Source organism: Danio aesculapii, chromosome 25 (assembly GCF_903798145.1).
Source record: "Danio aesculapii chromosome 25, fDanAes4.1, whole genome shotgun sequence".
Lineage (NCBI taxonomy): Eukaryota > Metazoa > Chordata > Actinopteri > Cypriniformes > Danionidae > Danio > Danio aesculapii.
Genome location: NC_079459.1, coordinates 13,085,153 through 13,098,300, shown reverse-complemented (window position 1 = coordinate 13,098,300; position 13,148 = coordinate 13,085,153). Strand labels below are relative to the sequence as shown.

At 37.0% G+C, this 13,148-nt stretch overlaps 1 protein-coding gene across 3 annotated transcripts in view; it reads right to left on the bottom strand.

Annotated features, from left to right (window-relative positions):
- wasla (WASP like actin nucleation promoting factor a) overlaps positions 1-13,148 on the bottom strand; it is a 64,571-nt gene that overhangs the window by 32,148 nt on the left and 19,275 nt on the right. For 2 of the 3 annotated variants that reach the window (XM_056451605.1, XM_056451607.1), the window contains exon 5: positions 10,250-10,273. The exons of the other annotated variant lie outside the window; for it this stretch is intronic. In XM_056451605.1, the coding sequence (XP_056307580.1) occupies positions 10,250-10,273 (24 nt within the window). The remainder of the gene's footprint in view (positions 1-10,249; positions 10,274-13,148) is intronic. 3 annotated transcript variants of the gene reach the window in all.

Genomic DNA, 13,148 nt, shown 5'->3' with positions numbered 1-13,148 from the left:
GTACCCAAGCCGGCCTGAGCTGATTGAACCGCCGATTCGTTGTATGGGATTCAGTTGATCTAACATGGAGGCTAAAGATTATGGCTTCTAGCGTCTATCGCCAGAGCAGCTTTAGAGGTCAGAGGAGTGAGGTTTACCTGTGTAGCACTTCACTAGCTGGCCTCCGTTACACTCACCCCCTCTAAACCTCACTCCCATTTGGGTCATGGCACCAATGTAACCTGCCGGTCCTACACTACCTAACCTGCTCCAAGCTGGGATCGAACCGGCGATTTTTTTTGAATGGGAGTCAGTTGCTTTAACAAGGAGGCTAAAGACCATGGCCTCTGCCCCAAACTGCCACCCAGGGACAGTAGCTGGCACCTGGGGCAGCCTGTTGGGGTCACAGACCCTTCAGCTGGAGGACAAGGGGCCCTCAAGAGCCCAAACTGCCACCCAGGGAAAGTGGCTGGACCCTGGGGAAGCCCGCTGGGGTCACAGACCCTTCAGCTGGAGGACAAGGGGCCCTCAAGAGCCCAAACTGCCACCCAGGGACAGTAGCTGACCCCTGGGGCAGCCTGCTGGGGTCACAGACCCTTCAGCTGGAGGACAAGGGGCCCTCAAAAGCCCAAACTGCCACCCAGGGACAGTAACTGGCCCCTAGGGCAGCCTGCTGGGGTCACAGACCCTTCAGCTGGAGGAAAAGGGGCCCTCAAGACCCCAAACTGCCACCCAGGGACAGTAGCTGGCCCCTGGGGCAGACTGCTGGGGTCACAGACCCTTCAGCAAGAGCATTTGTCACAAGAGCACCTTTAGAGGTCAGAGGAGTGAGGTTTACCTCACTCAGTTACACTCACCCCCTAAACCTTACGAGCCCCCACGTGTAACCCACCAGTCCTACTGCACCCAACCCAGTCTGAGCTGGAATTGAACTAGCGATTCTTTGTATGGGAGTTGGTTGCTCTAACAAAGGCTAAAGACCATGGCCTCTAACGCCTGTCGCTAGAGCACCTTTAGAGGTCAGAGGAGTGAGGTTTACCTGAATAGCACTTCGCTAGCTGGCATCCATTACAGTATAGTAAATTTTTTGATTTGTAGTTTTTAATATTAAATTGCTAGTATGTGAAGCGAGGATTTTAAATATTGTTGAATATCCTGCCTTTCTCACTTTCAAAATTAGAGTCCCACATAAAAAGCTTAAAATAAGGAAAATGAAAAAATAATAATTTGTTGTAATCGCACTAGGAAACATTGTGGCCAATCAAATGTTGCCTAGGGCATGCATATTAATCACATAAGATATTCATTCTATGTCACCTTTAACAACATTCATGAATGTACTTATGTACTGTATGCAATTTTAAATAACTATAACATTGAATGATGTGCTGCAAAAGTTACATTACAGTACATGCTTTTAGTAATTTTTATGTGAAACTGAGCTTTGCAGAGCAACAAATGTGTACAACTGGAAAAGGGGTGGTATGATGCAATAATCATTTTACCTCGATTAATGTTTTTTCATAATAGTTAGAAGCCAAATTCGAAATTGAAACTGAATTGATTAATTCCACTGCCCTAATATTTATAATATAAGCAGAATATAAAGAATGATATAATATAAATCCACCATATTTAATTTGACATTAATAATTTTATACACACAAATATTATAATAGTGTTCCACTAATTTAAACAATTAAATTATTATGTGATAAATTTATAAGCTATTGTATGTAAATGTGTAAATATTTGACAAAGCATGAATAATTCACAATAATAAAATGTCTAAGACATCACATACATACAGAAGTACAACAATAATGCTTTAGTAGTCTAATAATTGTCACAAAACAAAAAAACAAAACCAATTAGAAATATTAAAAACCACCCCATGTCAAACCCGACGCAAACACAAAACACATAGATAAATCACAAACCCAACTTTTATAATGGTGATAGTAAAACAAATAACTGCTTCAACTTACAAAAGCAACAAGAAAATCCCCCAATATCACTATATTTCTGTAAATGAGATGCTTCACTTGCATATGCGTCCTAGCTTAAGAACAAACTGCATAACAGTAAAGAGTCACAGATCTCAGTTCATCATAACTGCTAAAACCCTAGAGCAAATATCCTCAGACGCCTACCTTGGGTGAAAGCCAGGAGTTTCCGGTGACCTCTATCATGACCCAGAGCCCCCCTCGAGTGGACATTATCTGGAGAGATGGAGCGCCTGTTGCCGCTCAATTTCAGCAGCGTATTAAGACGAGGCTGAGGTAAAGGTGCATTCAGTTTATCCCGTGACAACACCAGGCATTTTAGGGGCACCAAACTACCATCTGGTCTTGAAACGCTCTCTAAAAACTCCTCAGATGGGGCAGACAGGAAGGTCGTGTAAAACATCATCTCATCTGTGGTTCAGCATTGAGACATGAAGCAACTGAACGGCTAAACTAATTTCACTGTACCAAGAGGCTAGCTAGCAAGCCACAAAAGCCTGTGTCATCCCCGAAGATGCCCTTTAAATCAATTGAGACGGTTTTGTGATCTGGGCTCCCACCAAACCAATCCCACTCATGCTAGTCAAATCCTGAAAAATTACGAATGCAGAGTATTACGCAAGTAACTGCTAATCCAGTTTAATCTCTGATATTTGCTGTAGGCATTACAAGTCCTCAAATGCAGGCAAGGGCACATGCTATTTACAATACACAAGTGTATTCGGCTTTGTTTAACTGATGTTCCAAATGTTTCAGTAGAGAATTCCAGCCAGTTACTGATTAGCGTCTCAACTCATCAATTGAAAACACCTTTACATGATCGAGATAAAGTGGCCACACTGAGCATGCCCAGTCGGATATCCACCAGCAATCTAGTTACACAATGAGAAAGCAAAAGAGACGGAAATGTGCTGGGGAAAGATTACATCCACTTATTTTTTGTCACCTTATACAACACCAACAGATTTTTTTTCTTTGAGAAGAGTAGGACATGTCTCATAAATCTGATGTGAATGGGCTTCATTCCTCACAGTGTTGTCAAACAGGGGCACAATATGGTTAGAACAACAGCTATAAATTATGAAGTTGAATTTTAAATTCGAGCAGATTGTAAACAGAAAAAAAAATGGAACTGGCTGCCAGAGCTGCCATAACAAATCTAGGGCAAATTTGTTGTTTTAATGTCAAAGATGATAACATTACAGACTGGAAATTTTTCTGACTGGTAACAATATAAAAAGGGTTGAATCCTCTGCAAAGTATCAACACTGCTATGTTTGTTTGAGACTCCTGTCCTCCATAACACAGCCAACCTATCCAACTGTGACTGATCCAAAAGTGTGAACTTGGGATAAAGGACTACCACTGACTATTGTTTGCCAACAATTGAAAGAATTTGATTTAATAACGTTGCAAAAATTACAACTTGTTAATTAATGGTGTTTATTCTGAGGTAAGGTACAGATAATTATATTTATTTAAAGGATAGGATGTTGGATAAGCATAATCAAGTAGCGGGACTTCTTTTAAAACTTCTAAACGCTAGACTTAGTGTAGAGTTCAATGGTTTGGAGTCTTGAATTAAAGTGATGTTATAATAATCGTGTAACCCACCGGTCCTACTGTACCCAACCCGGTCTGAGCTGATTGAACTGCCGATTCGTTGTATGGGATTCGGTTGATCTAACATACAGGCTAAAGATTATGGCTTCTAGCGTCTGTCGCTAGAGCAGTTTTAAAGGTCAGAGGAGTGAGGTTTACCTGTGTAGCACTTCACTAGCTGGCCTCCGTTACACTCACCCCCCTACACCTCACTCCCATTTGGGTCATGGCACCAATGTAACCTGCCGGTCCTACACTACCTAACCTGCTTCAAGCTGGGATCGAACCGGCGATTTTTTTTTGAATGGGGGTCAGTTGCTTTAACAAGGAGGCTAAAGACCATGGCCTCTAGCGTTTGTTGCAAGAGCACCTTTAGAGGTCAGAGGAGTGAGGTTTACCTGCATAGCACTTCGCTAGCTGGCGTCCATTACAACAGTATAGTACATTTTTCGATTTGTAGTTTTTAATATGAAATTGCTAGTATGTGAAGCGAGGATTTTAAATATTGTTAAATATCCTGCCTTTCTCACTTTCAAAATTAGAGTCCCACATAAAACGTATGTTTAATACAAGCTTAAACTAAGGAAAATTAAAAAATAATCATTTGTTGTAATCGCACTAGGAAACATTGTGGCCAATCAAATGTTGCCTAGGGCATGCATATTAATCACATAAGATATTCATTCTATGTCACCTTTAACAACATTCATGAATGTACTTATGTACTGTATGCAATTTTAAATAATTCAAATAACTATAACATTTTAAATACTATGTGTAAAAATATTTCCTTCCTTTTAATCTAGCCAAGTACCAAAACAATACACAGGCTTAGACTGGCAATAATAAGTTCAGTGGAGTGCCTTCACAATATGCTATTGGTTATAATTAACCTCATTTTAAACACACAACAAATATTGTAGTCCTTCAGGGTTACAAGCTGTCAGTTTTCTGAGCACAGAAGTAAACAGAAGTATATTAGTAATTTACCTAAAAAATTAATTCAATAAAATGAAAACTAATAAAATCACAAAAGATAAAATAGAAACTCTTGGTTGAGGTACTATCAGAATTTTAAAAAATCTGTCAATAAATTGACTTTCCATTCTTTCCATTTAAAAAGGTTTACTAAATTTAAGCAGCATAACAATAAACTCGGGTCAAAAAACTGTGTTGCTGTCTTTCTTTCTTTCTTTCTTTCTTTCTTTCTTTCTTTCTTTCTTTCTTTCTTTCTTTCTTTCTATCACTTTTCTATATATCGTAATATAATTTTAAACAGTCCAATAAGGGCAGCGCAAACCATTACAAAACAAAAGTGTAGGGGTGAAATCAACAAATGTACACAACTATAAACCAATCAACAAGTGTAAACTGTACATGAATCAGAGCACTTATAATAAAATATATTAAATCAAATAATGGCTCTTACAGTTAACAATCTTTACATTTCAGTAAAATAATTACAATTATATAATGTGAAATACTACTTTAACAATTTTAGAAATAAACCAACAAATTTACAAGAATACAAATAAAAATAATAATAATAAAATCCTAATTAATTGGTTGCAATAACAATTCCCTTTTAGTGTTCTTTTAAGCTGTCAAGGTTGCATTCCCTGCAAGTTTCTGCAGGTTCTATAATGGTAAATTTAAGACCAGCTATAGAAAAAAAATGTACATAAAAATAAACAAATATTTTTATATTCATACAGCGAGTATAGTTAACTAAATTATTATTATTATTTTAATTAAACAAGTTTATAATTAGCGCCAAACGGCCTCATAGTGATGTTGAATACCATATCAATTTATATAAAATATTTATATACACAGTAGGCATGGGCCAATAACCATTTTTAAGGTATACCGCGGTTTGAAAAAGTAAAGGTTTTAAAACCGCCCAAATTTTCTGATATACCATTCCTAAGGCATGTGTACGATTTTTTATTTACATTTTAAAAAAAGTTTTTTAGGAAAACAGTATCTCCAACAGAAAAGAGATCCAAAGATGTTGTTTAAAATCGTAAATAAATCTGTTTTTTTTTTTTAAACAAACGAAGACAGCAGATGTCAATGATTTGTTTTCAATATTCAGCCTGACATGTTTACTGCTCACAAATTATTTAAAATGCTTCTCAAAATAAAATATATCAATGTCCAATGGGGAAAAAATACAGTGAAATTGTGAAAATTTTATCCAAGGTTATCATACTGTCAGAATCTTATACTGGCGCATAATAGACAGTGTGCTTGTGTCATTCTAAAGCAAAATTGCAAGCCTTCAAAATCTTGCATATTAGTAGCAGCTACCCGATACTTGCATATTACACTGTAGGGCTCACAAACATAAGAAAATAAGGAAAAAATGGCCAACTCCTTATTCTCAAGCCTGATGAACACTGAAGGGAATGTTGAAACTCAAGGGGGAAACAATTCCCCACAAAAAATAATGCCATGATCATAGGCATTTAAGATTTAAAAGTAAAAAGTGATAAGGCTTTTTAAAGACCCACAGAAAACCTGTCAATAACACCCTCAAATTCCAAAATCATTGCTTCCATAAGAAATACTAAAAACAAAATCCGAGCATCTTCATTAGGCTTGAGGTAACAGGTCACATGCACTGCTGCAGACTAATGTCATGAGCCAAACAAGATAATTTAATAAGGAGGAACCACAGTTCCTAAGTGATGTCAAACCAGCGTCACAACCCTGAAAAACATCCATGAGAAAATCCCTCAACTAAATGAAGAAACGTGTCCTCTTTGATGTAATTGAATGGGAGAGAGCCGCAGTAGTGCAGTGGCATGGAATGATCCATGTGGCATACATATGGCTCCCAGCACACAGATTGACCCCAGGCTTCTAGTCAAGGGTTGTACACTACTCTCATCTAGGTCATGTACAATACGGATGTGTGTTTGTGCAAATTACGTTCATGCTTGACGATGCTCACACAAGAATATGCTTTGCTTTCAGTGGGTGTGTTTACATGGACATCAGTAATCTAATTATTTACCTGATTCTGAATAGACCATTTTAGAGTCGATGGTATACTACAAGCTGCGTGTACACTCCGGTGGCAGAAAAACAGCAGAAACATATCCATAAATGAAATTGGTAAGACCACCTTATGTAAAATCTTGTAGTAATAATAAATTTGTAATAAAAATAAATTTGTGATACATTGTTTTAGTTTCTTTGACAAACGGTGCTTTTTATTGTTAGTTCAAAAGTTTAATTTAATTTTACATTTATTTCATTAATAAATAATAAATATTCAGCAAAGCTCCATGGCGTTTTTCTCCCTATATAATCATAAACAGGTCTTGACATTAACACCTGCCAACCCGCCAAATGCGGGTAGATTTTAGCGGTTGACTGGTTGAAAATAATTTTCCCAAATAATACTTCTTAAGAGCAGGGTTCAACAATAAGGATGGTCCAATATGCATGCAAAGGCAAACTTAGAATTGAGAAGCAACATAACTGACAAAAATAATTGTGTTCGCGCGAGCAATAGAAAGCAGGTGAATACCGAATGAGGGGATAATCACTCGCGCTAACAGCTGAGGTGATGGTCCCGTTTCCTTGATTGAAGCAATTGTGTCTAGAAACACAACTGATGTGATCGGTTCTCTTTCAAATAGACAAGACGAAAAAAGTGATGAACCTGCACCCACAGTCTTGCTGCTTTCAAAAGATCCAGATTTGTCTTTTTGTAAAAGATTTGTCAGATTTGTCCAGTTGCTTTCGCTTAACCATTCATTGAACAGATTATTTATGGGTCTATTGTTAACCATGTGTGTGTGATCATCCTTTCATTATTACATGGTATGTTTTTGAACTGCTTTCTTTGGCATTAATATGATTTATAATTTTTTACAATAACATTGCTTTAATGGGAGATTAACTTCACATTTATGTGTAGTTAACTGGTGATCTGGGACCTTTAGCCAGGACAGATTACTGTGCATATGTTTTGTTAAATAAAAAGTATGGTATACAGGTATATTTTGCTTGTTTTGACATTTAAATGTTTGGTGTGGTCAGAGATAAATTTGGTAAATCCTTCATTCTGAAAATTATGTGAAATTACTAACTAAACTAATTGTAATACTGTGAAACCATGACCCATTTGATGATTATTGAACAAGCTCATACACGACACACAAAAAGTGAAATGAATAAGGAGGCATGTGGAGATATCTAAATCAAGTAATTTTAGCATGTCAAAATCATATTTATGTGTATAAAATATATTTTCCCAACCATAAAATTGTGCCTAGTGAAAATGGCGAGTGGCTAGTAATGTTGGAAAACTACTAGCCATAGTGGCTGGTTATCAATAAAGTTAATGTCAAGCCCTGATCATAATCATTTGTTTGTGCTGTTTTATGTGTGTGCAAGTACTTAATGTTGAATATTAATGCTTATTATTGTAGTACTTCTGTTTAACATTAAACAATGTTACAAATGACATTTTCAGCCCTTAAACTCAAACCGTTTTTTGTCTTTGCTCAAGTAGACCTAATTAAATGAATTTTAATAAATGGACGATTAGTTGACTAATCGCTTGAATAAACAACTACTGGCCAACTAGGAAAATCTTTAGTCAGGTTCAGGCCTAGTTAATAACTATAACGATAACTATTTTTGCATCCACAAAGCAAAAAAATAACAATTGGTCTATTTTTGGAAATTTTTCTTTTTGGATTACCCCCTTGCAACCAGCAGTTGTAACCAGTGTTTCTAGCTCATCTGTCCAGTGAATCCAGCTTGTGTAATCAATCTAATCAAACAGGGAATTTAGCGATCACAGTCAGTGTGGTAGAATAATAGCACAAATTATTTTTCCAAGCTTTTTTAAAGATGCTGAAACTACTCTGAATAGCTAAGGTACTTTACACTAGGACTGGGCAATCAAAGCGAATCAATATTTATTGACCGAACACCACTGTCAAAAACACAAAAAAAAAGTTCGGCATGAAGTTTCGGTATAAAGCGCCGCGCCACAGTTTTATTAAAAGTGGCTGCTGCGTGCGCGCCTTGGAACGAATGCCAATAAGTTAGGGTGTAACTTTGCCATTTCCAATGGAGGTTTGCAAATAGGGAGCGGTGCATGTGATGCGCGTGCAATTTCCAGGCGCTCGGAGTTAAACAAATAAATAAATTGAACCTTCCAGAATGCCGCATGTGCCCTGCAAGTAGAACTAACCAATCTACTTCACACGTATGTAATATACACATTTAAGCAAAGGTAGACTAATTATCTCAGACAAACACAGCGCACCTAAACACTGCAGTGCTTTTCATTTTCTCCATTAACTTGTATCGGAGCTGCAGCAATGTTTGTCATCCTCTGAGAAAACAGTAATGGTCTCCTAGTTACAGAAAGACAGCAGGGGAGCATCAGTGCAGAGTGCAAAGCGCATTGAAGATGGTGAAAGAAACCATGGGCTCGCGCTTTTCACGTTTGAGTTTTGGGTTGTGTCATTGCCACCTCAGGTCAGAATAACGACAAACGTGAAAATGAGTGCCATAATTCGCAGCTGTGAGGAGATTGTAAATAAAAAAGGATGCAAGACTGTCACCAGAGTGGCTTTTCGGTTGCTTTTCTTGTGTATCCCAGCCACTAGCACCTCATCTGAAAGATTTTTTTGGCATAGGGGGTAATGTAGTCATCCAACTTCACAATTTCTAATGTTGCAGTATTTGAACAATGAAGGTTAGTTCCTTTACTTGAAAGCTCTGATTTGATTATCATTATTTGTTTTATTTACAGAGTTTGAGGTTTACTGTATCATTATTATTAACACCTTAAAGTTTGCTTTGTTTTTAACTATTAAAACTATTTGCCTTAGTAATGTTGGTAAATTAAAATAAACTGGTTTGTAACAGTTACGGGAACAGCAAAATGACTGCTTTCCTACATACAACAACTGTCGCTTTCCTAACGAGTGATCGGTCCACAAAGGGAATCATTGCATCGCTCTCAAGTGCTTTCAATTCTGTTCTGTAGAACCCCCTCAGCGTAATACCAATTCAAGGAGAGGAGGTGTTGCAGGTTAAAAACAAATATTCCTAAATAGATTGTTAAAAATATTATTATTATTATAATTATCTATACTGAATGATCACTTCAAATTGCAAGCCTGGCTTCCATAGCTATATGTATAAATAAACATCTATTAACATAACAGCTAGTTACAATGTCATAAGATTTACCATGAGTTTTCACACAATAATCAATTATGGTTTTAATCACAATAAAAATTTGAATTGGTAAAAATAACCATCAAATAAATTTACTCCAATCTCAAAACTGGTCATTGTGAAGGAGTAAAAGCCAAATATTTACCACTGCCTTGTGGATCTAGTCACAAAACACAAAAAGTCCTACAACCAGATTAACAGTGTGGTTAATCTGTGTACATATCTACACAGGACACTGATAATAGAACCAAAATAAAAGTACACCACGACTGAATTCAAGTAATTCAACTTACTAAGCGAGAAATAAATAGTCTACATGTGTATTTTGCAGCACAATTTCTTCAACAAGTAAAAAACAAAACAAAACAAGTAAACACAAACTGATTAGAACTGACAACATTAGGAGTAAATTCATGAGTAAATGTAAGTACCAGGACACATACCATTTGGTGGGTCACGCCTTTTCTCTGCAAAAACAAAATTAACATTGTTAAAACGTGGAGGCCGAATTAAACAACTAGTGAGGTCAGTAATAGAAGGGAAGAGTCGGTAGGCCACCCAAAGGAGAGGGAAATGGTGTATTAAATATTAGTTTTGGAAAGGTTAGGGAAGAAAATGGTAAACAGAGGTGCCCAGTGCTCCTGCGACCTTTTTCAAGACATTTACAAACTCAATGACAAGTTATATTGAAATTTTACTACTTCATTTTCCCTCATTTCCTTTTTTTAAATATATATTACTTTTTTTCACATCTGAGGTTCATTCATGAACAAACTGATCAGTGTCCTATAATTTTGGTCTTAAAGGTGAAGTGGGTTTTCTGTTCTGTTAAAATACTCCCTTACAGAGGGACGGAAATCAGAATGTCATATTTTAAAACACTTTCAAACATAAAATGTTTAATGTATATTTTATAACTAATAATACTATATGATTATTAGAGGTGCAATGGTTCAATCTACTCACGGTTCGGTATGCATCATGGTTTTAGGGTAATGGTTTCGGTACAGTACAGTTTGTGCTATGCTTAGAAAAAAAAATGCCTACAGAACAATTCAAAGAACCATAAATATATTTATTGGGTAACAAACACCTGGCAATGCAACAGCTTCAAACACCTTAAAAGTAGGGCATTTTGAAAAGTGTATGTCCAAAAAAATTGCTTAAGAAAATAAACTTAAATTTCCCCTTTTCTATTTTACATCTTGACAACAGTCTCAACCAATTATGCAAGTAATTATGTCAACACATACTAATATTTGAGCACTTATTGATTACTTCTGTTTAAATTATGCTTGCATTACCAGGCCAACAACGCATTTTTATTTATGATTTCTATATGATTGCATTATGATTCCAGAGAGCTCCGTTTCACTTAGCACCATCGCAGAGATTGAAACTTAAAGGGCACATAGGTTACCCCTTTTCTCAAATTTAATATAAGTCTTTTGTGTCCCCAGAATGTGTCTGTAAAGTTTCAGCTGTTTGAAGTGTCTATATTATAGCTGAAAAAAAGTTGTTGCTGTTTTTTTGTACTGGGCCTTTAAGGCTAGTCCTCCCCGCCCACCATTCTCAAGTGCCCTTCAGCAATCGGCGCCCTCGGCTGCTTCAGGAAGCAGATCTCACGTAACGTTTGTGAGAAATACTACAGTAAGAACTTTAACAATCAAAATTTGATAAATTTTTGTGGATTTGCAACAATGAGTCACACACAATGTCGTTACAAAGCTTACGCACACACACACACACACACACACACATAGCGCAGACACACAGAGAGAGAGAGAGAGAGAGAGAGAGAGAGAGAGAGAGAGAGAGAGAGAGAGAGAGAGAGAGAGAGAGAGAGAGAGAGAGAGAGAGAGTTAAGCTTTGCACTCGTTTTGCACGCATATGTGACATGATACTGGTAATATCCACTGCTGTATGGATATCTGTTATGTTAATGTACAAAATAAACCTGATTTAACGTCCACAAACCGCGATTGAAGCGTCTTCTTTTATAATTGTTCTGACACGCGGCTGTTCTGATGAAGTGAATCTGAAGTAAATAGCTGTAATTTATTACACACATGCACTGTTTTAAAAAATTTTAAACTTGTAAAATTACTCTTGATCACGTTTGATGATGATTAATGATCCTAGCACACAGACCTTTTATTCCCGGTTGCTTTACGCTCGTCCTGTCTTGTTGATATGATTATACACGTGACTACTGGACATGTTAATGTGCGCAGCTGTCAATCAATATTGGTGGGCGGGGGGACCACACTCCTACGTAAAGTTGCGGTCGATCTGATAACTGCTCCAATTGGTCCACCGTTTTTATGTTGTTAAATTTGAAAAAAAAAAAAAAAAGGACTGGGTGTGTTTATTTCACCCCAACATGACAGTTTATACACTATACTTACACACATGTCTGTCCAAACAGCTTGTAAAATAGATTTTTCACCATAGGTGCCCTTTAAGCAAAGACAGATTGTTTGGCTCTTCTCTCTTAATTCAGCGGGAACAGTCAGTCGATAAGATCAGTCGACACCCACAGACAGCGGGTAAATAGAGTGAATAGCAGGAGTGATCGGGTGCGGAAGAACATCCAGAAGGAGCGGGACTGAAGTAACAGACCTGTTGTATGTCCGCATCCATATGGGACGCATTTGGGTCTTGACATGGACCTTGATCCGCCTGTTAGTGCTCATTGATCTAGGCTATCTTTGCAACGGTATTCACCTGTTAGTGACCACTGATCTAGGCTACATTTAAAACGGCATTCGTTATGTTTTTATGTCTGTTGAAACAATGACAGCAAAGCACTGTGTTTTGCCCTCACCTGCGCATTTGCGCTTTATCTCCTTTACTTGTCATGCTGAAACACACAGAAACTACACACACACATTGACACGTGAAGAAACGTGATGTCAACAACAAATTTACATACTAAGAGGTGATTGGACAGGTTTTCGCGTGTGCAATGGTTGGGAAAGGTAATCGGAAACGTACAAAGGCGGAACAGCTTTGTTGCAGAGGTTTTTATTAACAAACCAATATTAATAATGTATATTCCTAACCACGGATCACAGGGCGCACCGAACCATGGGAGGACAACGGGACGATACGTTTTTTTACAGAGAACCATTGCATCCCTAATGATTATAGGTTTATATAATAGATTTATTAATATACAGAATATATTTGATTTGATTGTCATTTAAAAGTGACATAGCCATGCAACCATCTATATTATAGAAAATAACAATATTTTTTGATTTTTATAAAACAACAAATGTATTTATTTATTAGTTTTTGTACAATTTTTTTATGTTTTTGAAAGAAGCCTTATGTTTG